This window comes from Anas acuta, chromosome 5 (genome assembly GCF_963932015.1).
Source record: "Anas acuta chromosome 5, bAnaAcu1.1, whole genome shotgun sequence".
Taxonomy (NCBI): Eukaryota; Metazoa; Chordata; class Aves; order Anseriformes; family Anatidae; genus Anas; species Anas acuta.
The window spans coordinates 3,829,118-3,855,765 of record NC_088983.1 but is presented as its reverse complement, the minus strand read 5'-3'; the positions used below and the strand labels follow the sequence as shown (position 1 = coordinate 3,855,765).

At 44.8% G+C, this 26,648-nt stretch overlaps 2 protein-coding genes and 1 long non-coding RNA gene across 6 annotated transcripts; 2 read left to right on the top strand and 1 right to left on the bottom strand.

Moving 5' to 3' along the window:
• Positions 1 to 533: 533 nt before the first annotated feature.
• GMFB (glia maturation factor beta) lies at positions 534 to 19,626 on the top strand. Of its 4 annotated transcripts, XM_068682312.1 has the most exons (8): positions 534 to 657; positions 1,855 to 1,951; positions 2,491 to 2,540; positions 3,490 to 3,541; positions 4,614 to 4,694; positions 6,446 to 6,519; positions 17,286 to 17,411; positions 19,433 to 19,561. In XM_068682312.1, the coding sequence occupies exons 1-7, from the start codon at positions 655 to 657 to the stop codon at positions 17,367 to 17,369; spliced, it is 441 nt and encodes a 146-aa protein (XP_068538413.1). In that variant the 5' UTR covers positions 534 to 654; the 3' UTR covers positions 17,370 to 17,411; positions 19,433 to 19,561. The 4 variants fall into 4 exon arrangements, with proteins under 4 accessions (XP_068538413.1, XP_068538415.1, XP_068538416.1 ...); XM_068682314.1 differs by lacking the exon at positions 17,286 to 17,411 and having other exon boundaries at positions 19,433 to 19,626; XM_068682315.1 differs by lacking the exons at positions 17,286 to 17,411; positions 19,433 to 19,561 and adding an exon at positions 13,937 to 14,188.
• Positions 18,062 to 21,775, bottom strand: LOC137856700 (uncharacterized). Its single transcript, XR_011096719.1, has 2 exons — positions 21,081 to 21,775; positions 18,062 to 19,714 (listed from the first exon to the last, which is right to left on the bottom strand). It is a non-coding gene; the product is annotated as an uncharacterized lncRNA (long non-coding RNA).
• CNIH1 (cornichon family member 1) lies at positions 20,560 to 26,371 on the top strand. The gene is made up of 5 exons (XM_068682316.1): positions 20,560 to 20,742; positions 20,826 to 20,894; positions 23,845 to 23,957; positions 24,892 to 25,035; positions 25,551 to 26,371. The coding sequence occupies exons 1-5, from the start codon at positions 20,662 to 20,664 to the stop codon at positions 25,576 to 25,578; spliced, it is 435 nt and encodes a 144-aa protein (XP_068538417.1). The 5' UTR covers positions 20,560 to 20,661; the 3' UTR covers positions 25,579 to 26,371.
• Positions 26,372 to 26,648: the final 277 nt, after the last annotated feature.

Below are 26,648 nucleotides of genomic sequence, written 5' to 3'. Positions count from 1 at the left end.
ATGGGAGATGAGGCGCTGGGGCTCGCGGTCTGCCAGCTCCGAGTCCTGGTTCACGTCCAGAACCACGCTCAGCTCGTACAAACAAGAAGTTTCCTGAGCTGCAGACCGCACTGAGCCTCACTCCTGCCTCACGTTTGAATTTTTTGCTCCTTATTCAGGTGGAAACCCCACCCCAGGGCGGTTTTTTCACGGCTGTGTCATTTCTCCATGGATTTTCCCCCTTATTTCGGCAAAGGGGCAAAACTTTGAGCTCACTGAGGGACCTCAGCGGCCTTTATGGCGACGCCCTGCCCGGGGCTGGCCGGATCCCGCAGGTTTGGGGTTTCTCAGCCCTTCCCACCCCAAAATTTGTCCCACAGCGGCGGGGCCCGCTCCTGAGGGAAGCCTCAGGCCGGTTGCACACGGCCCCGCCCCGTTGCTAGGATACCGCGGGGTGGGCGGGGCCTCGTTGCCATGACAACAGGGAGGGGGCGGGGCTTGGTCTCCATGACAACGGAGTGCCCCTCCCTCCCCCGCGGGCCGCGAGCCTTCGCGCTGATTGGCTGGGAGGCGGAGGGCGGGGCTAAGAGAGGAGGGGCGTGGCCTCGGCGGCGCAGGCGCAGTACGGGGTTGGGGGGGAGAGGCGGCGGTTTCCGTTGGCGGCGCGCGCGCAAGATGGTGAGGGGGGCGCGCGCCGCCTGAGGGGAGGGAGGGAGGGGGCGCTCTGTGAGGGGACAGCGCGGCGGGGCTGGGGGGGGGGGGGGGGGGGCGCAGGTTTTTGGGGAATAACGCCAAAAGTGGGATATCTGCGAGGGGTTTGGGGGCGGGGGGAAGGAGAGCTGCCTCCTCCCAGCCGGTATCGGGGGGAAGGAGTGTGGTGGTCGGATAAAAGCAGGGAAAACTGAAGGGGTGAAATAGCGCCCGGGTTGTGGTACCTCAGCTGTGCTGGGACACCTCAGGAGGGGTTGTGTGGTAACCCGGCAAGTCCCTTCGCTAAAAACGCCTCGAGGTACAGCTGTTCTGTCAGGAAAAGTCTTAATACGGTAATAAATTTACAAAGACACCGACAGGAGCAAGCTGGAGGTGGGAAATCGTTTTTACCTCGTCAGGCCAGCTCGTAGCTGAGGTGATGATGGTGTGTGTGTGAAATGCTGCTCAGGAAATGGCAGGGGCTGGCTCGGTGCAGGCGAGGAGATTGCGTGTGCAATGGGAGATAACCTGCTTGTGAAACCCTCGCTTCCTTCCCCATCCCCAGCGGGGAGACTGCTGGAGCCTTCTCTGGGCATTGCTGCTGAAAAGTTGGGCTCGAGGAAAAAAAACCCACGGCTTTTTGGCAGAAGTGTCTTAAATGTGTTGTGTGTGTAAATCTGAAAAGTTCAGTTAATGCTTTTTGGGTAAAAAAACAGTGGCCCTTGACAATGATCTGTCTTCTGAAATGTCAGCAGTAGTTCCTATTTCTTTAAATGCTTACATTACTTTAATCAGTTTACTGGCAAGGCTTCCTTATGGTTTATTTCACAAGTGAAGTCCTGAAATAACATTTTTTTTTGCTTCTAAGAACTATCTATCAGAAACAGGAATCCCTGATCTAAAAACAAAAACATCCCGCTTCAGGAGTAGCTACAAATTTTATAACTAACCTTGTGGCTTTGAGGACAGATAAAAGAACAGATAAGCAGCTTTTTGTTCTTAAAACTTGCCTTCATGCATGGTTTTTCTGGTTTAAGTATGTGTTCGGAAACTTTAGACAAGTGCTTGTAGTTCCACCTCATAAGAACTGTGGGCAGATGTGGATGACATAGGGTTATTTTTTTTCAGTGTTACTAGAAAGATTTCCCTTATCAGTCCCTCTCCTCTGCCGTTTCCCTTTTGTAGAGTGAATCTCTGGTGGTTTGTGATGTTGCTGAAGACCTGGTGGAGAAACTGAGAAAATTCCGGTTTCGTAAAGAAACCAACAATGCTGCCATTATAAGTAAGTTTAAAACACAACTGGCCAAAGCTGCAAGATTTTGCAGAAAATCTTCTCTTCCTTCCTGTGTAATTTTGTTGCTGTAACAGGTAAACGTGATCCAGGAGACTATTACTGCTATGAATTTCAGTACCTTCCATTCTGCCTGTAATTTTAACAGTAGAAAAACACAGTTTTAAGGAGGGAAGGCTTGGCTTCGTCTGCTCTTAGCAGAGTTTTTGTAGCTAGCTGTGGCTCAGAGTCCATGTCTGGCTGTAAAATGATAGCAAAAAAATGTCAGGGCATGGTCACTTTCAGTTCATAAATTTCCTAGCCTTTAAGTAGGAGGGTTTAATGCTTGTTTTTGTAATTTGAAAAAAACTTATTGCGGTGAACAGCCTTAGACCGTACTGCTTGTGCCTTCAGGGATGTTGTGAAGCCTTGGGTTAGGAACTGAAGAAACAGAGCAGATGAGGAACGTGCTTGTGTGTGTGTTAAAAAGCTTTATGCATGCGTTGTATAAATCAGTTGAAAGTTGATCTGTGTTTTGTTTTGATTTGTAGTGAAAATCGACAAGGATAAGCAGTTGGTGGTACTGGATGAGGAGCATGAGGTTTGTTAAATGAATTGTAAATAAGAGTATCTTCAGCCTGCAATGTATTGTTGTCTCTAAGGTACTGCCTTAGTTTCAAATTGTTATCAAACTCTTAATCTAATTTGGGTCATGAGCTTATTTAAATGCATGGTCACTCTGCATGTAAAGCACAGCACTATTAATAGTGGGACTGCACAGAAACAATGGATTTGATTAATGGCGCAGAAGATAAGTTATTTTAGAGCTGTTCTTGTACGACTCTGTAGGAAAAAGGCACCTTTGGCACCTGCTGGCTTTTGGAAGAGCGCTCTGCAGCATTTCTCTGTGGATCTGCATATGTGGCTTCGAACTGGTCTGCCATCAATTAGAGGCTAGGGTTGCTAATCCTCTGCAGATCCTAAATTTGATAGGTGGCATAATAAGGTCAGCCCAGTGGGTAGTGTTTCTTAATGGTACGTAGGGCAAAATGAAATCCTTGCAAGGGATTTGAGCATTAACCGCAGCTCTTACTCCCTACAATGTAGAAATGAATGCAGTGTTTGAACAGGATGGGGACTCTCTGCTTGCACAAGGAGCAGTTTTTCAAAAGCACCTTTTATGTAGCGGATTTTAACGGGTACTTTTTTGGGTGTGCTTGCTTACTTCTGTTTAATGCTAGAGTAAGAAAACCACAGTAGCTGCCAGCGCATCGAGCCAGAGCCAAAATGTTTTCTAAACTCATTATGCCTAAAATAGGAATGATTATTCATGCTAACATTAATTCTGTGCTTAGTCATAGGGATTTCTTAGCAGGCAAGCTTTCCTAAACTGCTCTAGTAACTTGTACGAGAGATCGTTATCAGTTAAACCATAGATGTGTATCTAACTTACAGGTGTTTCGCTATCCCACTCTTCTGCTTTAGCCTTCAGTTACACCCTCAAGTGCAAGTTAATTTGTTCAAATATTTCTTTTGTTTAACGTTACCAGGGTATTTCTCCTGATGAGCTAAAGGATGAACTGCCCGAGAGACAACCTCGATATCCTTCTTGTGCTGCTGGTGTTTGGCTTACTCCTGGAAGCTGTTCAAGACGTTCAAAGTTGGACTTCACCTTTTTAGGCCAATGCTTGCCTGTAGCGAGCCTTCAGTAATATTTTATCTGTGAGGTATCCTAGGGATCAGTTCTCACGATGCACTGGCTGGTTGTCCCACTTAAAGACTTACTCAAGCAATGACCGATACAGTTAAGCCTTTCCCAAGACTTTATTTCCTTTTAAACCATGCTCTGTAACATTTGGGGAAGTGAAGCCATGCTGCTGTTAATGTCAAGAAGTGAGTAAATTGTGCCAGTTTCGTATGTTGCTACTTACAGACAACTGCCAGTGTAGGATCCCTTTTGCTACAATCTCAGCACGTGCCCCTTGCTGTTTTGCTGCGGTTACTGCGCTTGGGAGTCCTGTAGGGATTCTTCCCTAAATCACGTGCATGTACTAATAAAAGAGGTGGGAGGGTGGGGGATGCAGGAAGGGAGAAGAGCAAGGGGAGAAGTAAATTATTCTTTATAACTAGGTGAAGTAAGAGGGGTCCTTAAGTTACAAGCAAAGAAAATATCCCCATCCAGTATCCTTAGAAGGTGGCTGGCCATGTGCCAGGTGCTGTTCTGAATCTTTCCTTTCATGACCACGGTGCAGTAGGAGGCTGTAAAGCAGGAATCTGAGCTAAAACTTGAGGTCAAATTTACCAAAACACCTGAAACGATGAAGTGCTTGGTCTGCAAAGAAATCCAGGAACTTAGTGGTGGGTGTGGGAAGCCTTTTCACAAAGCTAGGGTAGGAAAACTTGTAATGAAGGGGTGATTTTAGCTTTCTGATGTGCAGCAGTAGTACAAAGATGACCTTTTCCCCCCAGCTGCAGTAGAAGTTGGTAAAAACAGGCGGGGCCAATTCTGGAAGTCAAATATGGAAGTGAAAATAAAAGACACTGAGACTAATTAGCAAAATTGAGGCATCTGGAGCGCGTGACTTAGTTGTGCCTGCCTCAGGCTCTGCTCATTGAGGATTATATCCTAACAAAACAATTGTTTTCCTAGTTTCTTTAACCTCAGAAAAAACATTTATTGTGTATAGTTACAAGTATCAGCATGAAGATGGAAGAGTTTCCTACCCGCTGTGCTTTATCTTCTCCAGTCCAGTTGGTGAGTGAATATTGAATGGTAGCTGCTATGTGCTGTCAATTTGGGGGTGTTCTTTGCGATCGAAGTGCTTAATGCTCAAGTAATGCTTCAGATGTCTGAGTTTATGCCAGTGCTGGAATCAAGGTGCCATAAGGGACTTGGTAAGGGGGATAGAAGAGATCCTTTCTCTTCCGTTTCTGAAGGCTGAACAGAAATGTTACTTTCCTGCATCGCTCTCCAAACGGTGCATCTAAATGTGCCCGCTGTGATCTCAGCGGCGTGTTCAGCAGCGTTTTCCTGTAAGTGAAAGGAGCCTGGAGTGCTCTGCATCTGTTCGTGTAGATGTAGCCTCATGTGTTTCCTGTTGGCTTCCCCTCAAATCTTGCGGAGGTGTCAAAATATGACCAGACTGAGCTCAGGAAATGAGAGAGGAGAGAGCTAGAAGATGGCACCTCTGTTTCTGAAGGCTTTTGGACACCTCTGTCCGTCTTGGGATGTCAGCAACTAGGCGGGAGGCAATTCCTCTCCTTCGGGGGAGCCTGCGTCTACTTGTGAGAGGACTGGGACAATGTAAAAGGGTTAGGGTGGAGGTGAAAAGGATTTCTTAGAGGATCTGTATGTGATGGGCAGCAACTCAGCAGCACTGTGCTGTGTAAAGGATTGTCACAGCTGCAGATGCACAGAGAGCTGTGCAGTTTTAATAGGAGCCAGAGAACCTGTGACTTGCTTTGCACTTACAGAGCTGAATTGCTCCTGTGGCTTCCCTGTGTGTTCTGAATCGTCACAGGGCAGCTCGCTGCTCTCAGTGGATTATCCTCATGATCCTCCAGGAGATAACCTGCATTGTGTTACCCTTCAGCACTCAGAACTAGGGTAGCCAGGCAGCTAATAGCAACTTCTGTGGTTACTGGAGCATCTTTGGATGTATTGAGTGTTATTTCTCTCCAGAAGGACAGATGTTTTGTGACTTAGGGCAGCAGTAAGAAGCTTCCTGGGAGGCTTGGCAATAGCAAAGCAGGCAAGCAAACCTCTAGTACTTTAAAAAAAGATAACTGAGGCAATGTTCTTTATGGGATATAAAACTTATAAGTACGCTTGTACCTAGAAACTTCTAAATGAGAAGCTTCTAAAGAAAAGAAAATCTTTTCTCAAGGTTTTCTGTTTCAAAAAATTTCCTGTACAGTAAGCTAGGTGTTAGACTGATACTGCAGTCAGAAACAATGAACCATTAGCTAGGACTCGTGAGCAGCCAGTTACCTTCAATTGTGGCTGAAATTTGGGGGGAAAAGACAACATTCAAACTGCCTGGGTTTGTTCTTAGTGCGATTTTAGCTCAAAGGCATATGCTGTAAAGATCCATAGGAGTATAACTAGCAGAGCCTTGGGAATCTTCCAGAAATAGCAGGATGGCAAAGAATTGGATGTAATGTAATCAGCACGCTACTGCAGCAGTGGGAATTACTGCTTTGCTGGCTGTTTTGTTCTGAACTGTGATTCTATTTGCTGCAATATTTGATGTTTCTAAGCAGAAATACAGATGTGTGTTGAGACCACCAATTGAACCTGTGTAACTATGCTGTCAGGAAATGCTTTTCAAGTGCCAAATATGAAAGTATGAGCAAGGCTGATACTGTACATTAAGAATTAGGTCACTTTCCTGAATGAAAAAGTGGCCTAATTCAGCTTTCAGTCTGGATTTTTTTGAAATCTTCTGAGATATTACAGTTGAAATAACCAAGCACTCTTTTTTTTTTCTCCCCACACAACTACAGGATGTAAGCCTGAACAGCAGATGATGTATGCGGGGAGCAAGAATAAGCTTGTACAGACAGCTGAACTCACTAAGGTATGCTTGACTAGTTGAAGTAACTGTCCCTCCTCTACATGCATATTGCAGAAGCTGCTTTGTGTCTTGCTTGAAATCAAAACAAGGATGTTATGAGACCTTGTAATTAAAGCGAATAAAATCAGTTTTGGGAAGACTGAAAATAGCAGCATATTTGGGGATTTCTGGATTTTTAGGGGACAGGAAGAACGACGTTCCAAAAAGTAGCTGTGTAACTGAAATGTCATTTAGTAAGAGATAACTTCACTGTGGGGAAGCAGTATGTTAATGAGCAGTATACACTGAAGCCTTAGAATTCTGTGGACTAGTTTTGCTGCATGGTCTATGGGTTTGCATGTTTACAGACTATAGCCATCAGAGTATATAACAAGTGGCAAGTGCTGAACAATTCTAAATGCTCCTGTGTTTGCCTCCTCTACTATTGGCACCTGGTTTTCTCAAAATTTTAGTTCTGACCAATAAAACTAAATAGATTAAATGGTCGCTTCAGGCTTTTCATAGTGTGAAATGATTTCACAATTCCCCATCAACACCATTCCCTTTCAGTCTTCCTTGACTGAGTACTTTAACATCCCATTAGAAATGCGCATTAGGGCAAAAGCACAACTGTGAACATCTACCTCTTGTACCTCGTAAGAAAGCCCTCTCTTTTTAAAGTTAGACTAAGTTGACAGGAGTAAATGGGAGGGAAGCAGAAGCTGAGGCAGAAGTAGTATACCTACAGCCCCAAGGAAACCTTTTTAAGGTCTGAGAACTCCAACATCTGAAAGAAAGGGAGAAGAATTTCGGGAGGAGACAGGCAGTTGGTTCTGGTGAGTGAGGAGGAAGACTTAATGGGAAGGCAAAAGCCTGGGGACTAGCTGTGTTGGAGTGGCTACCGCTTGTCAAGTGGGAGAATTGGTTTGGTCTGAAGTACTTTTGAATGAAAGCCTCAGTGGGCACAGAAGTCCATGATTATTTTCCTTCTGGTGCTGGTCCTAGCCTGTCTCCAGTTCAGGGTGTTCACTTGCTCTTTAAATGTGCTTTATTCCTTCCATCACTGAGCCTTGCTTCACTCTAGCTAATGCCGTGACTTCTTCCTGGTGTTATTTCTGCATGTGAGCTAAGGCCTGTTATTTTCCTCTGTGGCTTGCATATTAGCTTGGCTTCTATTAAGCTGTTCCATGTCTATAACGTGGAATTTTGTTCCCCTCACACCCTGCCCTGCCCTAAATCTTTTACTTAAAAAGTCAGCATTAATTGGTAGCATTACTGCCTGAATACAAGGAGCAGTGTCCAGAGCCCAGTCCATCAGAGCTGGAAAATGATACAAATCCTGAATTCTTTCGTGAAGAGGATTAAAATGGTAAAATGACTGTAGGCAGGACTAGCTATGAGCTTGTTCCAAACAGCAGGTTCCCTGAGAAGCTTGTTTTGAGAGTCCTGCAAAAAGCCATCTGGTCAGCTGGCTTAAATGTGCTTTTTTACAGCTATGTACTCTATAAACTTACCAGGATAAATAAACCTATTTCAGCAGTAAATCGATTATTTTCAGTGTTGTCAAAACAGGAACAGTAGACTAGAGGAAAGTATTTTACTGCTTTCATTGTGTAGGAGAACATTCTTGAAGACCTGTGGATTTTACTTGCTGGACTCTTCTGAAAAGATTACCTGCTTGTGGGCATCTCCAAGGCTCCTTTTAGCAATACAGAATTTACCTACCCTCTCATCAAGGCTATTAAAATCAGAACTGAAGTCACTTGCCCACATGGAGCATAAGGAATTTATTGGCTTCCTTGGTCTTGTTTTTTTTTTGTTTCAAGGCCGTGTTAAAAGTTTAAGATAAGCACAAAGCGTTAGGTTGGTGCTGTTTATGAGCCTTCTATTCTGAGGTTTCCCAGCCTTGCTTCTTATATAGCAAACATGTTGCTGGATGCTATGATTTTACTGTAACTCATAGAAAAAGTAACTGTCTTGTACTGAGAATGCTTTCAAAACTTTAGGCTTAATTCAGCCTGGAGGTTAAATTCATTTTTGTTCAAATAGACAATCCTCTTGCTTAGATATTTAAAGAAGACTATGTATGAGGTGGTGCGATTTCAGAGCAACTTTAAAATGTAGTAAATGTGCTGTTCTCAGATATATTTTTAAACAACAAGAATGATGTCTAGAAACAGGAGCTGCAGAATTTTTAACTTGTCAAGTTACTAATATTCCTGGCTGCTTAGTCTATTTTCTGCTTAGTATATTTTCAACTGATGTTACATTAGTCTAATAATCCATTCATGCAAGAAAACAAGTGGAAACTCTTTAACTTGGTTACTGGTTTATTACAGCTCAGACAACTTGTGTGGAAAGCTCTTGATTGCTTTGTATGCTTATCCTTTTGAAGTACCAGCACGTCAAATATTTACGTGACACAATTTTGTTTAGGTATTTGAAATAAGAAATACAGAAGACCTAACTGAAGAATGGCTGCGTGAGAAACTTGGCTTCTTCCATTAAGAAAACCTCTGTAATAAGTATTTATGTACCATCCTGATAATACTGGAACCAGACATGAATACTTACATCTAAAAATGCACTGTATTTACATCTGTTTCCTGCAGTACATCTCTTGTGCAAAGTTTGTGCAAAGAATAGCAGGTCTGTCTCCTTGAAGTAACAAATCTTTGCAGGTGTTTCCTTATGTGTACCTGTTAAAAGGGAATACTTCTCTGCAGGGAATCCTTTTGCACTCTTGTGACTAATATTTCTATAACTAAAATCGTTCAGTTCGGGATTTATAGCTATATACAACCATAATTTGGAAGCTGACGCTAACTTTTCTGAGCTACAGATGCATCCTAATGAGGTATACTAGCCATTTATATGCAAAAATCATGTACTGTCACTTACTCGTCAGAATTTTTGACCTAATGTCTTCTCAATTTTGGAAACTATTCCCTGGAAGCAGTTAGTATTAAAAAGACAAAACCCTTGTACAGCAAACCCATCCATTTATCCCTTCATTGAGTCCATATGAAATTTCTCAAGTTCTCAGAACTAATTTTTGTCATTCCAGTAATTCCTCAGCTGACTGAGTCAATCTTAACTAAATTTCAGGGCAAAGCTTTGTCCAGTTCTCATGCTAATGCAGTCTTGCAGGAACTAGAAGATAACTAAGGGCTGAATTACAACTCTGGTTGCTTTCATACCAGATGTCTTGCGCATATGACACTGTTAAGAAGTTTACCTCTGCTCATTTCCTCTTATACGAACACCTGTTAATACTGTGTGCCTTTAATTTGTTAGCTTTAAAATGACTTGAGAATTTTACACTGCCACTTATTACGAATTTGGTAAAATCTTTGTTAAAGAATCCAAGTAACATTTTTTCCTAGTGCCTAGTGTTGCAGTTGACATCTGTAAAACAAAAGCTAACCTCATTTTCCTTGAAATTTCAGTCATCTGCTCCATTTGTAGGAGTCTGGGAGGTTAAAGCTTTTCATGATACTGAATGATTTATATCTCTTTTTGTTACAGAAGTTGGCCACACAGAGCTTTTTGAGTATTTTAATGACAGTCTCTAACTTTCTTAACTGCTTGTTGGTCAAAAGTACATTCCAAGTGAAGCTTTTGCATAAGTGGTGATTTGATTTTCATTTACTTACGGTTCATCTCTTTGAAACAGTAAAGATTCTAATGTGAATATAGTATTTAACTTTTATAAATGACGAGTCTTTTTACAGGTCTGTTTTATAATGAGTAGAATAGTTGTCTGATAGGGGACATCACGTTCAGCCAATGCAGTGGCAAAAGGAGTACTCGTGACAGTATCTCACTATCTTGCTCATGAGTGTTTGTTGTGCTACTGAACAAGAATCTGCGTAAGAGCAGCTTCCTGTTGATAACACACCTTAAAATACAGCTGCCCTAACAAATTTCTTTGGTGAGAAGGAATGCAGTGTTAAATTTGGAGGCCAGTATTTCATGCTGTGAAACCTTTGCTGAAAGGAGGTCTATTTTTTGTTTGTAAACATATGTTGTGTTAGCGGTTTTAACACTAATTCCTGTAAGATCACAAGGAATTTATTTGCAGGGGTCCTCAGTGTTGGTATCTCTCTTCTTAGTTTGATGTTACTGCTCATTTATTTGTATACAAATCTGACTTGAGAGGAGCTCTTCAAAATACATGCTAGGATGATTCAATTAAATTGATCTTTCAGTGCTGGAAGGAAATGCTTGTAATTAAAATTAAATTTCTCTTAACGTATTGAACTGGAAAAAAAACATTTCATTTCCCTGGACACAAAATGTTGATTATGAAACTGTTGCTCGGTCTTTCTGTACTAGAGATCAATAAAAAATTACTTTTTTGATGAACATTGTAGAAGTAAGACTGGCTTAAAAGGGATGTTAGTCACAGTCTCAGTCTTGAAACAGCAAAAATCTCGTTCCCTTAGCATTGTGCTAAAGGTAAGGCATATCAAAGTACAGGGTGGGTGAGGGGAAGCTACCACTTGCAACGTTCAGCTTGATTTTCAGTGGGAAAACTGGATTAATAATCTCTGCCATTGTACTTTGTACACTGGGGGGCTGCCAGCATCCAACTGCTGCTTGCACAGGTCTCAACAACAGTGGCTGTAAAGGGGCCTCTCTCTGGAGGAGGAGGAAGGAGCTGCTGCAGTCAGATGGGTGAGCCTGGCTCTGCATCTCTGGATCCCTCCCCCTTCTGCCAAGCAAAATGCTACTAAAGATGATGTCCACGTGCTGGAAGTCTTCAGTCAGAGTTCTTCTTTGCCATTCACTTTGTGTGTGCTTGGTGCCTCCGCTTAAGGACTTTCTGCCCTGGGTGCTGCCCCTCGAGTCTGGTAGAAAGCCACCAAATCCTGTTGGGAGTGCTAAAGCCCACGTTTGTGTGGGAGACGATGTTGACGCTGCTCAGCCCACCAGTATTAATCGAACAGCCTTGCTTGGTAGCTGTGCCTCCTTCCCTTCTCTGAGCTGGGGAAGTGAGGAAGCAGCTGCAGGTACTTGAAGAATGAGTGTGCAGAGGATGTTTGCTATTCTAGGCTTGTTTGTGGCTTCCTTGTTTCTAAAGCAGTGCTTTGGCACAACTCTCTGCTGCTTTCTGTCCTAGGCCCTTGAGATATAGATAGTGCTAATACTTGGTTAAACAAAGACATCAATTATACCCAAATCCGTCCGGCACAAATATTTGTTTTCATATTTTCCCCACCTTATCCGTAGAAGTGTGTTTTTCTTACTGCTGCTCACCTAAGAGCAGCAGGAGGCAGATGTGTCTGTGTTCAGAAGGCCAGTGCGTTCTGACTGTGCTTTCCTATTGAGTTGCCTGTCTCTGAAGACGCTTGTCTTGAATTTTCAGATCTCTAAAGAGGGTTCAAGCAACAAATTATGATGCCATTTATGGGAGCCTTTGTAGCTAAAGGTCTGAGAGTCAGCATTTTCCATGGTGAACTCCTATTTTTCAGGAGTTAGTGAGTTGGCCATAAAATCCTTGGCCCAGAGTTAAATGTAAAGGTCTTTCACAAAGAGAGACTTGCCACAATAAACTTGTTTTGTGATAAATATCGAATAGCTGGCTGGGATACAGCTCTTGCAATCCTGTTAATTGATGGTAAGCTGAACTGAAGCATGAGTTTGCATGGAAATCCAATAAAATGAACTTGTACTGTTCAAATATTTTTTAACGAAGTTTAAATGCTGATGTTTGACGGTTTAAGTGTGTTTCTAGAATCATGAATGCTGTTCCAATTTATTAGAAGAGGCAATGCGGGTGTTGACACCATTCCACTTCTCCAAAGGAGCATCTTAAGCATTTGTACCAAGATCCCATTTTTTTGTACCTTTAACTGTAAAATGGTCCAGAAACAATGTTAAACTGAAACCAGGGGTCTGAGTCAAACGGGCAAAAGCAAGGGATGCTGACTGTCCCTAGCTTCGGTGTGCTCAAAAGACATTTTAAGCAACATTGATACATCCATCTAGTAGCTGTGAAATGGCTGCGTAATGGGACACAAGAAGTGAAACTCTTGCTTTTGCTACGTGATCCAGACTCGATGTGACGTGTCAGGGTTGGCACCAGTGCTGCAGGTGGTAAACGGTGCGGGTTTGTGGCCAGTCTTGGGAACTCGACAATTCCATGAAGCTATCAGTAACCAGTACAACTTCCATATGCTGTTTAGTCTCTGCTAGTTCACCTTGCATGTTTACTTTAAACCAAATCTTTTTTTTTTTTTTTTTTGCTAAGCATGGTGCTTGTATTGGTTTAAATAAAATGTTTAATTAAGAGGTTCTGTCTCACTGTTTTAATTGCAAAGTAGCACATCAAGCACAGGCGTGTGTGGGGAGGGGTCAATGCTATTAGGCGTGATGCTTCTCCTCAGCTTCCTGGAGTTTGCTTTGAACTTGTAGCGTGGTCTCTGGTCTTAAATATGCTTCCTCTGTGGCTCTTCTGCATGTAAGGATTCCTCTTTCCACCTGTGATGAAGGGTGGCAGGAGGGGGGAGGACAGGGCAGCTACAGGATTTGTCAAGGAGACCCCATGGCCTGAAGGAGACAAAGGAACTCAGTTGTACCTCTTCCTTCTTTCACTTGTTGGCTCATCTCTTTCCTGCCTGAGAGACCACTAGGTTAAGTTGACTGAAGTATTCCCTTTCCTCGTTCTTACTGTTTTTTTTCTTGATTCTTGGAGATTTTTTCCTACTTAGTTTAAAAAAAAAAAAAAAAATCAACAAGCTATTAAAAGATGATGCAAGGAATTCAGCCCCAATAGCTGGCATTGTTCCTGCCAATGCTGAAGAACAGAATTAATGGGCCACGGGTTAAATGTGATAGAAGGAACCCCTTTCTCCCTCGGGTGTGGGCAGCCCTGTGTGAATCTAGCAGCTGTGAAGTTGGATGCACACCTGCTACAGTGCATCTGCCTCTTGAAGGGCTTCTTGGTCACCCGAGTGTGTCGCAGCAAAATCTGTTGCCAAAAAGTTCTAAGCAAGTGGCTGAGCTGCTGTGGGAAAAGAATGGCTCTCAAGAATAACGCTTGATTAAAGGGAAGAAAGAAAGAAGGATAGGAATAAAAAGGTCTCGCAGTAGAGAGAGGTCACCTGGGCAGTTCCGTTCTGTTGTCTGTTGAGTATGGTTAATTAATAAATGAGGAGATAGCTTGCTGAGACTAAATGATCAAAATAGTTGGGGAAAAAAAGCTGACTACAATGAATTACAGGAAGGTCTCGGGATATGAGCTGGAGGGCAGCTGCTCTCGTTCAGGGAAGGTCATTGACTCGTGATAGTTGTATGAAAGCATCAGTTGGGTGCTTCTTGAAGTAAAAGCTAGAGAAGGGAATAGGGAACAAATGGGAAATTCCTGTGCAATGGTACAAATGTGCAATGTGTGTGTAGCAAGAATATCATACACAGCTTGTGCTTTCTCTTCCAGGTGTGTGAATAGGTGGCTGACCCGGGCCTAGGGTGTTTGCTGAGATCTTGGCATGGCCTTCGGGGGTAAGGCAGGCAGGAAGAGAAATGCAGTCGGTTCTGGAGGAGCTGGGGTAATTGCTGCTCGTGTACGTCAGTCTCCTGGCACTGGAAAGGGTCAGAGGGTCCTGTGAGTGTGTGTGCCTACTGTTCCCCGTTCCCTGTGGGCTCCAATACAACCTGGCTTCCCAAAAATCGCCATCTCCTGACGGATGAAGGTCCTGCCATGCTGCATGTGGGTGTGCGTGAAAGAAGGGGTTCTGGTTCTCAAAATAAACAGTCAGTCTTGGGGAGCTGGCAACCTCTATCCGGGCCGTTGTGCAAGACACACAGCTTGAATTGTGCTGCATATGAGGCTTTGGGAACCTCATTTCCAGCTATGTTTTAATGAACACATCAGTTCCGAAGCACAAGGAACCCTGGACTTAGCTTCTGATTTCTCCAGTGAATATACATTTGGATATCAGGGCACTGAAATGTCGGCCATAGGGCCGAGCAGTTACCTACCTCCATTTTTGTCCTAACACTCCATTTTCATTTTGTGGAAAACAGTGAGGGAAAACACCGAAATACAAAGCAGCGAATGTTCCCTGGTCATGGTTAGGACGCTGCTGGCATGTGAAGCTGTATTTACAGCTGTGTAAACTTGGCCACCGCTCCCCCCTCAGGCTTCCTTCCCTATCTGCTCTTCCTTTTGGTGATACCGAGGCTCTGTGATCCTCTGGGGACAGGGCTGTGGATATGCAGCATCTTCTGCAGCCGTGGCTTGATCTGGCCAGGTTCTGTGTCTCTCTACTGGACCCATGAAGCAAAGGAGATGATTTTAATACATTTGCATAGATGTAGTAAATCGGCGTGGTTGGATTTGTGACACCCCAGGGGGATTGTTTCCTCTGGGTTATTTTCTAATGTTTCATTCTTTCGGGGACAGCAAACATCCTCTCAGTTAACCTCCTTCACCTTTGGTGGGAAGTGAGGCATCTCGTGCTGAACGTGATGGAGCTCAGCCCAAATGCCTCTGACAGCTCTAGCAGTTCCTCAGCAGGAGACAGAGAGGAGAGGAGAGCAATTATCAGCCAGAAAGACACTGAATGCAGAACAGATGTGAGCGCTGGGAAAGCAGCGGGACTGTCTTTCATGGCAAATTTACTGCTGTGGTGGGGAAGTCCCATCAGGGCTTTGTGAAAGGCGCGCTGGTCGCCGTTCCTGCTGGTCCATGCCATGGAAGGCTGCTGGTAGCATGAATGCAGCTTCTCTTCCCTTTCCTGTAGTATTTGCCTCTACAATTAACATAATGCAGCCTTGAGATCCCCACGCCGTACAGCATCTGCTGTTGTCACCTCTTTCCTACAGAAGACAGGAAGAAAATGGGGCAGAAAATATTCAGTTGAAAGGGAAAGGGGCGCCAGCGATCCTATACATGGACTAAAGGCTGGGAGGGCAGAACTGGAGCAGAAAGTTAGGGGTCAGTGCCCTCATTGAGCTGAAAAAGGAACAGGAGAGGTTTAGCATTTCTTCAGAAAAAGGTCTAATTTTAAATATCCGCCGCTGGAAAATGCTGCTGGATAATTGGAAGAAGAACGTGCCCGCCTGGCCATCTGCTCTGACAGCAGCAAATCCCGGATTGATTTGTGAATGTGATTAATTCAGCCAGGAGGGCCGGATCAAGGGATCAGCTAGAGACAATATTTATACCCTACCCCCAGCTGTGAAAGTGCAGTTGCTTGCTTCGGAAGTACAAAACAAATTGTGCAGCTGTGTTCGTGAAAGAACAAAAATAAAATAGATGCGCTCGCTCAGCAACCCTTTTTCCTTAGATGTCCCCTTTCCAAGGGCTGTAGGGACAGGCTGACACGAGCCTCCTTTTCCTGGCTGCGAGGTGAAGCAGAGCATTGTCCTTTTACAGAGCTTCTGTGCCTTCATTCCTGTGCCGGTGCCGCTGTTGGTCTCCTTGCTGCAGTTCAGTCACAAGATCGTGAAGTTCCTGGCTCCGTGACCTTGTCCACGTGGACTGGAGAGGCAGACGTGGAGCGTGAGTCAGCCGCCCCTCCCTGCTGCTGCTGCCTGAGGCTGCTGATGGGAGCACTGCTGCCGATCCTCAGCAGGAGAACGGCACAGGGCAGCCCAAAAGCTTCTGAACGAGCAGAGGGGGTGGGTTTCTAGCGCTGGTAGGGCCTCGAGCTGATTTGGTAATACCAATACAGCTGGGGAGATCAAATGCAAGACTTTTAGAAGACTTTAGATGTAGACGAAGGCTTTTGGAAATCCTCCTTAGTGTGATTGAAGCGTGTAAACACACCCTGGGCCTGAAGGTGCTGTACCCGAGGCCACGTGGGATGCCTGTGGGAGGACAGAGACCAAAGTCTCCCGTGTCCCACGCTGACTCTTTGTTCTCCCTCCCAAATTTTCAAGCCTGCTGCACGCCTGCTGGGACTGCAGGAGTTTTCTGGGGGAACTGTGACATTCTGATAACCAGGCTGCATCTTCTGGCTGCTTGATGAATCTTTCTGCATTTGGGCAGAGGCAGTGGTGACGTTACATCTGGAGGAGTGAATGCCTCATTGCCTCAGTGAGCAGCCGCCTGACTACCTGGGTACAGTCTTACCACCAGCAGTGACTGTGCTCTACTAAAACAATTAGCAGTGGAGCAATTTACAAAGGGGGATTTGTTCCCATTACATGCCAGGTGTGATGCCATCTTAAAATTCCAAGCCTATGGTTTCAGCTTCTCCTTACTCAGCCTGAAATAGCAGCATTTTATTTGGATCAGAATTTAAAGCTGTGGACTGAGGATGGGATTTTCAAAGTCATCACTGCTAGAGCCAGGCTAATGCAGAATGTCTGGAAATTTCCTCTCAATTTGTTAATGAGCAGCTAAATCCCAAAACACGTTAGGAAACAGTTCTTGGGAAAAATAAAAAAGCAGTTATTGGTCCCTTTGCCCAGCCATGCGCTGATATTATGCCATGGGCTCTGAGTTGCACAGATCCTGCTGTTAACAGGAGCTCTCTAAAACAAGAGCAAAACAAAGCACCTTGTTGAAAGGACATTTATTATTTGGCCTTTTAAAGGAAAAGTGTTGCCATCTGACAGCAAATGTTGGAGGGATTGAGGCCACAAGTGGGTTCCACAATGAGACGTGGTGAGATGCCTGGCAGCATCTCTGTGTTGAAATTGAGCTTTAAATGTAATTCTTGTTTCTCTTGAGACTTAGTTTCATATACAAAGGAATTTATAACATTAATTAATGTGGTCACATACATAATGGTAGAGTTTAATGAGCTATTCTAAAGAGTTCGTTATCACAACAGGAAAGGAAGTTTGCCCAGGAAGGGAAGTTGGTGCACTCACAAGTCCAGGGACCTTTTCATCCTGCCGATCAGATTGAGCAGTGAACCAGCATCCTACATCCTGATGTCTGATGGAGCATAAATGAGGTAAGTGAGAGCAGAGATTGTGTACTTTTGCTTCTCACGTGTACATAAAAGGTGTGCAGAAACGTGACCTCTGCCACACTGCGTTAGAGGTACTCGGAGAGTCTCTTCTAAATTGTAGAGAAATATTTTTCTCTCCTATGTACCTGGTAAGTGAAGTTTAAATCTATTGAAGCCAGCACCGTTTCTGTTACTGAGTTCAATAGCAGTAGATTCTTCTTCTGTAACTGCAAAGTGACTATTTTTCCAGAAATGTTATTTGTGGTGTTGAAGAACATGGCTAACTCATGAATTACTACCCTGATAATTCAAAGAAATTGCTCTGTAACTTTCCATCACGGCTCTCTATAGTCATGACCTGCCAGAGTCTTCTTTCTTCAGTTAAATCTTCCTTATGAACAGACTGTAGCACGGAATTGTGACTGATTATGTGGCTGTTTTCTGGCAGCAGCAAGTGCTTTAGAGGGATTTAAGATGAGGCGAACAGACACTGACATTTTCCCTTGGGATTCCAATCAGGATTAAACTCGATGAGTCCAGACTAAGAGGAAAGTGCATTAAAAGCTGTAGGCCACCTCCAGATCTCCACTGTCTTTCTTGTATTGATTTTTTGGCTGTTTTATGATTTGTGCAAGGAGGAGGACTCGAGAAAGTTCAATCAGAGAGAATTCTGAGCAGATAGTTGGGTGACTTGAGATCCCAAATAAATGTATGAAATGAGAAGCGATTAGGTCATTTTCTACAGAATTTGCATTTCATTTCATTTTTTATTACCCTACAAGGACACTCTCTAGTTCAAGAACTCCTGCAATGAACAAAAATCTTTGTGGTACAGAATTACTGCCTTCCATTTTTCCTGATACGGTAATTGCAGATGAATGGCATGCAAGCATTAGAGGTAACAAAACGGTGCATTCCTCGAGGCAGAACCGGCGTTAATTGCAAATACAAATACGTGACTGACACACCCTGATATTTCTGCTGCTACACGTCCGTGGTAAAACATTCTGTTGTGCACGAACCCAGAACATCATCAGCAACACAGCAGCGCTGCTGCTTATTCAGGTGCAGAACAGTTTGTTTACCTCTTCTGCTCTTGTGCTTCACCTACCCTGGATCGTATATCCCGAATCGTGAGCATCTGCTGTGTCTGGAGTGCCGTGAAGGAAACCTCTCTGCTGCAGCTCTGTTCAAACAGCCCGAGGCTGCTGGCAGCTCCGTGGTGGTGGTCCTGGGTGCTCCCTGACATGCAGCAGCTTGGCAGCATCCTACGGGGGTTCCTCTGCTTAGTTGTGTGTCCTGTGTGATGGGTGAGCCTGCTGGCTTCTAGCGGGACTCGTGGTGAGCCACATCTCCCTCATGGGCTGTATGAAGAGACCTGGTGCCAAAACATCTCTGGTTCTGCAGGACCTGGCCTAGCCAGGGGGCTCCAGGCACCTGAAACAGGATCCTGTGAAGGCCACGATCTCCAGGCACCTTTTCAAGTAAACGGATGGATTTCTGTGGTCACCGGGGCAGCTCGAGGGCTGCGGGGCGCCCTGTGCTCCCAGCTCTTCCCCTTTCCTGTGCATCTGCTGCGGTTCACTTTTAAAACTGTTTTCTGGGGGTTACATCAAAGTTTTGTGGGTCCTAACGGCACTACTCCCTGCGTGGGAACGGCTCAAGGATGAGGCTTTGTGGGGATCAGCCTCACGTCTGCAGCAGCTCCGGTGCTGCGGGGTCCCCTCTTACTGCGCTGGAGGAAACGAAGCTCCTGCTGATTGCTCGTTGTGAGACTCAGTTAATGGTGTGTAAAGCTTTTTGGCAAATGTCACCAGGAAATATTATTTGCCATTTGGCTGCTGCTAATTTTATGGGATTCGTTATTTGCACAATGTGTCTGGAAGCAATGGTTGCAGGTTTGCTTTATTGCAAAGTATTCCTGCTCAAAACTGGAAGGACTTTTATGTGAAGCTGTGGAAGAGAATTAGTTGAGCTTCTCCTTAAACTATTTGTTTTCTTAGCTTCTTGCTGTTTCCTTTCAGAATGCATTGATTGGATAGCAAGAGCTGGCGTTCCTCCTTTCCTGGGCACGATTGGAGCCTGTTCCCAAGCATTTCATCCTAAGGCACGCCTGGCATCCCCCTTGTCTGCAGCCGTACCTCTGCTTGCCGGGTCCCACTGGGGATGTGGGGATGGCACCACGTCAGTTGGCCCCTGGTGCTGCCCCATCCCTTTCCACCTGAAAAGGAAAGGCTCTTTGCCTCGACCTTTGGGCCAAATTCCATTTTCAAACTGGATGTTACTGCCATCGCCTTGTTCTTTGGCTTCGGTGTAGTTATCGGAAAGGAAAAAGAATAAAATATAAATAATAAATAAATGAATAATAAATGAATAATAAATAAATACAATAAAATAATAAATAATAAATAAATACAATAAAATAAATAATAAATAAATGAAAAATAAAGAAAAGAAGGAAAAGAAAGAAGAAAATAAAAACAAAAAAGAAAGAAAATAGAAAAGAAAAAAGAAAAAAGAAACAAAAAAAGAAAGAAAATAGAAAATGAAAAGCAAAGGAAAGGTAAATAAAGGAAAAAAGGAAAGGAAAAAAATAAATAATAGATAAAAAGAAGAAAAAATGAAAATAAAAAGAAGGAAAATAAGAAAATAGAAATAGAAAAGTAAAAAATGAAAAAATTAAAGAGAAAAAATGAAAATAAAAAATAAAACAAAGAAGAAGGAAAGAAAAACTAGAAGAGGAAAGAAGAGAAAAAAGAAAAGGAAAGAAAATAAAAGAGAAGAAAAGAAAATAGAAGAAAAAAGAGAAGAAAAAAAAGTAAAGGAAAAGAAAATGAAAAAAAAAGTAAAAAAATAAAAAGAAAAAATAAGAAGAAAGAAGCAGAAAATTAAAAAAAAAAAAAAGAAAGAAAATAGAAAAGTAAGAAATAAATGAAAGAAAGAAAAAACGATAAAGGAAAGAATATAAGAGGAAAGAAAAAGAAGAAGAAAAAGAAGAAAAAGAGGGAGAAAGGCAGGGGACAGGACCGGACCCGAGCGGCCCCAGCCCCGCCCGTGCCGCGCCACCCCCCCCCCCCCGTCCCCACCTCCCGTCCCCTCCCTTCCCTTCCCTCCTTTCCCCTCCCCTCCCTCCCCTGGGCGCTGCCGGCGGCCCCCAGCAGGGGTCGCTGCGTGCTCCGCGGGCTCCCTCCCGGCGGCGAGCGCTGGCGCCCGGCCCCAGTCGCGGCGCGGCGCGGCCCGTCCCGGCCCCGCCATGGCCTTCACGTTCGCGGCGTTCTGCTACATGCTGGCGCTGCTGCTCACCGCCGCGCTCATCTTCTTCGCCATCTGGCACGTGAGTGCCCCCGCGGCCCGGCGCCCTGCCCCGCCGGCCCCGCCGAACCCCCTCTGACCGCCGTGTCCCTTCTCTCCTTGCAGATCATCGCGTTTGACGAGCTGAAGACGGACTACAAGAACCCCATCGACCAGTGCAACACGCTCAACCCCGTAAGTAGCGCGGGGATCGCGCGGCCCCCTCGGCTCGTACCGAATTTTCTGCCTGCTGGTGGTTTTTCCCCCCCCCCGCCCTCCTACTAACGCTCTTTCAATCTGCTTTCCACCCTTTTCGGCACAAAAGACAGTTGAAAAGGTCAAAAAGATTAAAAGAGTCAAAATTGCGTTAAAGGTGTGTACCGCTGCTCGGTTCGATGTTTTTGGGGCCGTGTTGTTAGGATGGTTGTTAACACCCCTCAGGCGTCTCGTTTCTCTTGCCTGCCCATCCGCTTCTGACTTGTCCGCCGGGTTCCGGCAGCTCCATGAATCCCCTTCCATACCTTGTGCAAAAACGATTTGGCTTGCGGGGAAGCGGGGAAAACTGTTACATGCCCGGTACGCGCATCCTGCGGGTCAGCTTCGGACAGAGACAAAGGGCGCTTCCCCAGCACCATTTATTAAAGCCTGGGAAGACAAGAGGCCAGTCATTTTTAAGCACTGGCTGCATAAATTCTGCTCCTGCTTGAGGATTTCGGCCAGCACAAGGTGCCAGGCCTTGCCTTCACATCTTTGTTTTATGTTCCAGCCTCAGGGATGTCTCGGTGTCCTCTCTTGGATGCAACTCTGACGCTCCTGGGTTTGTGAAAAGCATTCGAGGCAAACTATTTGCTTGCATCTGTACCAGGCCGATAATAAAAGGGGAGCTTGTTAAAGAGCACACAGTTTGATAACACAGATTTATTTTTTTTTGCCCATTTCTCCTGATTTTGGTTTTGGCTTGGCGTGCCCAGACTGAATCAGTGTGCCCGGGCAGCACGGCCTGGACTTCCTCCTCGTGCTTTAGAGAGTGAAGGAAATCATGCAAATGGAAAATGAATTTAAAATAGCGGGGGAGGTTTGTTAGGCACAAATCGACAGCAAGAGGGGGCGAGGAGGCGATGGCATCGCAGAGAGGGCCGATGCCTGCCGAGCTGAGCATCTAACAGTTTCCCTTGCTTGGTCTGTTCTACAGTCATTTCTGCTACGGCGTGGGGGAAGGCAAATCCTCATGGCATTTATGCATCATGATCTTGTCACAGACTTCCGAGTACTCTAACGCGCATGTTTACAGCAAGTATTAACCTTCCGCTAACCCACCTGCATGCGGAGTTCATTGATACGACAGCTGGGTGAGCTGAAAGAGATGGATAAATGGGTGCTGGCTGCTCTCCTGGCACTAGGTCAGCTGCTGGAAGTGGAGCTAAGATCCAGGCTCCTGCAGGCACCTGGTAAAGGGTCGCTGGATGAACACACCGAGGTGCTTTTCTGGGAAAAGAATCAAAAATCCCGGTAGGAATTGGTGCCTCAGAGAAAGATTAGCTCGAAATAGCAGCTGCTTAGTGTGCTCTCGATGTTGTCTCTTCCCTGCTCCTGCTACAGTAGTGGCTCTTCTCAGCCTTCCTCCCTCACCTGGTGATAAAAATCACGCTCAAATACGATTAAGTCAGAGTTTCTTTGGGACAGGCAGGGAGGCTGAAATGTGGCAGGCTTGCAAGACAGGAATTCTGCTGTGGGAGTCGGCTACAACAAACAAGATAAAGACAAAGATGTTTTGAGATGTGTAGTGAAATAAACTGCAGGTGTCAGACCTGGTAAATCTGTCCCAGCAGGCTGCCAAATGCGTTGTTTTGGGTAGGGCTCTTATTCTGCTATAAAAAATTGCCAAGTTGTGAATGGTAAGTATACCAAGAAGGATTTGGACAAAATATTTACCTGAAACCTTTCCTTTATGACAGCTTATTTGTGTTGATGTTGATGCAAGTTTGCTTTGATACTTCTTGCTTCCAGAAGCAGAATGTAGTAGCAGAGTGGGTGGTGAGAATGTCTGTTTGGGGGTGGGTTTTAGGTTTCTAGGAATCTATTTTGGGGCTTTAAAAAAAGTGTCTGGCTAGAGAGAATGAAAAAAATGCAAAACACGGATGCGACAATGCAGCCACCCTACGGAGTAGTCCTACTACCCAGAGTTTAAAGCTCTGAGGTAGAAATGCAGTTTTCCACGAGGAGATGGTGTAGTGATCCTGAGATGAGAGGTCAAAAGCTTCATCTGCTTCCTTCGGAATCGTGTAATGAAAGAGTAAATGACACCACTTCGGGGTGACTTGTTTTAGAAAGTTTCAGTCTTGTCGTGGGTGTGAGGTTTTGCTGGCTCTCTGCATGCATTTAATCTACGGCTCTCTCCATGCGAGCCCTGTTAATAACACTAATCCCAGCCGGCATTTCATGCTTTCTGTGACCTGCCAGGAATCGATACCCAGCGCTGCAGCCTTCTGCTGGACAGCATGATGCTACCAAGCATGCACAGTAGGTCCGTGTGGAGGAGAGCGAAGCTGGCTCCTGCGCCCTTTAGCTGGGGCTGTTCCTCCCGTGCTGCAGGCAGCGCAGTGCCCATGGCCACCAATGTGCTCAGCAGCCGTGCTGCCGGCCCGGTGCGGTGCGGCCCTGCCCAGGGCACCACGTCTTGGCAGTAGTTCGATCCGCACAGCCACCTATGTGCAAGTATCAAATCAAAACTGCAAAGTAGGAAAGCCCAAAAGATCTATTTGCCAATCGACCATTGTGTGGAGCATGTTTCCTGGTGATATTTCTCTGTTGCATGAGAAGAAATATCTCAACGATCTCTCGTGTTATGAAGGTCACTTATAAAGCGAGGAATCTGTGAACAGTGCCCTTAAGTGAACAGAAGCAATAAAGATTTCTTTATCTGAGCATTTCATTTGGTAAAATTTCCTTCTCGGTTTATGATTACCAGGTGAAAACAGCAAGGCACATGCTGCTAGTTGCTCTTTTCACCGTCTGCAGTCTTGAGCTTGTTAGCGTTTGTTTTAAGTGATTATTTTTAAGCAATAGCTTACCTCCAAAATAGATTAAACAGCACACGTTTTGCTTTGAGTAATCGAAATGTCTAACTCATCTTTTTCTTTTCCAGCTTGTACTTCCAGAGTACCTCATCCATGCATTCTTCTGTGTTATGTTTCTCTGTGCAGCAGAGTGGCTCACACTGGGTCTCAATATGCCTTTGTTGGCTTATCATATTTGGAGGTAATATTGATGAGTCTGGTATCTGTCCTCATGGCAGTTGTACCCCATTCTCCTGTCGCAGTGCTTCCTGTTGAGTGTTCTGTGTCTTTGGCAAATGAAGATGCTTTTTGATACGCTAGTGAGAAAGTTTACGTCGTGGCTATAACATAAGAACCATCGCTTTGCTTTATCACTTTTTTTTTTTAATTGTCATTATTCTCTTGTGCTGTGCAAGAGCCGTGCCGTGCACATTAATGGTGGCCGACACGTCGGGGTGTGGACGAGCAGTAGGAGTGGCAACCCTGCCTTCTTCCTACCAGTGAGACGCGAGCACCGCCTTTCCCTCTGCTGTGCAGCTGCGCAGGGAGCTGCCGGAGGGAGCGGATCCGCTCAAAACACAGCCCAGTGGAAGAGTTTTCCCTGCCTGGCTTCCCTGTGCTGGTCCGGGCACCAGGAGCTGGAGGGGTCGGAGTGCTGGCTGTGCAGGGAGCCTGCTTTTTGTGACATCTGTAGGGTCATTTTACACTGACCTGTGCGAGTAGTCCCTCAGCGTGGCCCCAGCATGCCTTTTATAACGAGTAGAGGCTGGAGGCTGCACGGGGTTACACTGTGGTCTCTTCTCCACCTCTAAACCCTTTGCAAAGGAATCCCATCCCAAATTTATGAAGTGGTGCCATTTCCTTGCGGTGTACCAGACTTCAGCCGGGTTTGCGGCCGAGGTGAGCTCTCGCAGCGCCATCTGTAAAAGCTCTCTGATGGCCCTGCTTGTTTCGGGGCTCCCAAAGCTGCTTTTGCAGCTGGCAGCCTCCTGCGTGGAGCTTATGGACCTGGCTGGGCTGCGAGGGGGGGATTCCTGGTCCAGTTCTGCGGTCAGGCAGTGAGTGGGGTGCAGGAACCCGCGTCTCCCATCAGCGTGAGCAAACTAATTAGCAAACTGATTGTGTGTCGCTTCCAGGTACATGAGCAGGCCCGTGATGAGCGGCCCCGGTCTGTACGACCCTACGACCATCATGAATGCAGACATCTTAGCCTATTGCCAGAAAGAGGGATGGTGCAAATTAGCATTCTACCTTCTATCTTTTTTTTACTACTTATATGGGTAAGTTTTTTCCTCTATCCTCCATCTCATTGTTAGTCTGTAGTTTTTTGGTTGGGCTGAGTGCACAAGAGACATTTTGTACGTGGGAATATATCTAATAACAACTTCCCTGAAAAAAAAAAATAAATAGAAGAATACTGTAATATTTGTCGAAGTTAAAGGTAGAAGAGTCATTTTGAGTAAAAAGGGGTGGGAGCCACAAAACCTAGTGCCACCTCCTTGTACTTTCTTCCGCTTCTTTCAAGCCAGAAGCGGCTTCCAGCCTGTAGTAACGGAGTTTTTACAGGACTCCCCGTTACAGCGTCCCTTGGTCCGGGCACATCTGGCTGTTCCCTGTTTGTGTCTCCCTTTCCAATGCCCCTCACGTGGTTGTGACTTTGTGTGGAATTAAAATGTTCGGTCACAACCCACATAGCTCACGCAGATTTGTTCCTCGGGAGAATACTTAAGACAGTGTAATTAAATGTTTTTTCAAAATCATGCATCTGAATGTTTTTATCTTATTTTCCTTCCAGCATGATTTATGTTCTGGTGAGCTCTTAAGAAGACATTCAGCAAGCTTTGTTCCATTTAAGTGCATGCAAAAGCCATGAAACATGGATTATTTACAATGAGGCCGTCTCACCAAGATTAAATACGGAATCCGATGATTGCATTTGCATTAGAAAACAATGGCTCCCCTATTTTTAAACTATTTCCACATTTTATACTTGTGGAAAGACTGTTTTCTTATATTTTACTGGGACACTGAAATTAAAGAATTACATGTACATTAGTATAAGGATTACTGGGTTTTGAAAAGTTCTGACTTTGCACTCCATAAGGAACAGCCTTCGAGCGGGCGTTTGTCACTGTGCGGGGTTCTTTGGGCTGGGCTTCGTGGACTCGCGATGTTACCTGTAGGGGATGGCGGTCTCAGGAGCTGAATTCCTGGGCACAATTGCAGAAGCAGTAGTTCTGTTTTTCTTTCTTTTCTCTGTTTTTTCCCCCTATCTGGTTAATCTTTCCCTGTATATGCATGGTTCAGAGACTTCTGTATTTTCACCGAACACTAGCCTTGCTTTAATCACAGGCGTTTGTTGTTGTGATAGGAAATGTTGAATTGTCCACAAAGGAATGAATTTAGATTTTTTTTTTCTTAAAGTCTGTGCAGAGACACTAAGAACAAATTTATTAACAAATGGACAAACCTACATTTATTATGTTCAGTGGTGAAAATACACTTGGGTTTAAGAGATACTGCAGTCCTTTTCAAAGGAGAAAGTGAGATTGTGAAACTGCCCTGCTGTTCCTTAGTGCAATAAATAAAAAAAAGTCTCAAATTCAGAAATACTTATTTTTACTTGTTTTGGTGCCTTGTTTTGTTTGTAAATTGAACAGATCCTCGGTGTAGTCATCTGTTTTATGATGAATAATTGCATTACCTTTTAGAAATAGAACACAGAATTGAGTTACGTCTGGAAAAAGGAAGCTCTGATTTCCTGTTTGTTTGTTTGTTTTTGTGGGTCTGCAGATAAACAGTGGGGAGGATGTTTCAAGTAAACTGGTAGGACTGCATTGTAAATTGTCATTGTGAACAGCTAACTAATTTAGGAGTTATAATTAGGAATCTT

Coding starts and splice junctions, on each gene's coding strand:
- GMFB (XM_068682312.1), top strand. Junction 1,952..2,490: donor CAACAATGCTGCCATTATAA/GTAAGTTTAAAA, acceptor TTTGATTTGTAG/TGAAAATCGACAAGGATAAG. Junction 3,542..4,613: donor GCCCGAGAGACAACCTCGAT/ATCCTTCTTGTG, acceptor CAGAAAAAACAT/TTATTGTGTATAGTTACAAG.
- CNIH1 (XM_068682316.1), top strand. CDS start 20,662: ATGGCCTTCACGTTCGCGGCGTTCTGCTACATGCTGGCGCTGCTGCTC. Junction 20,895..23,844: donor AGTGCAACACGCTCAACCCC/GTAAGTAGCGCG, acceptor TTTCTTTTCCAG/CTTGTACTTCCAGAGTACCT. Junction 23,958..24,891: donor TTGGCTTATCATATTTGGAG/GTAATATTGATG, acceptor TGTCGCTTCCAG/GTACATGAGCAGGCCCGTGA.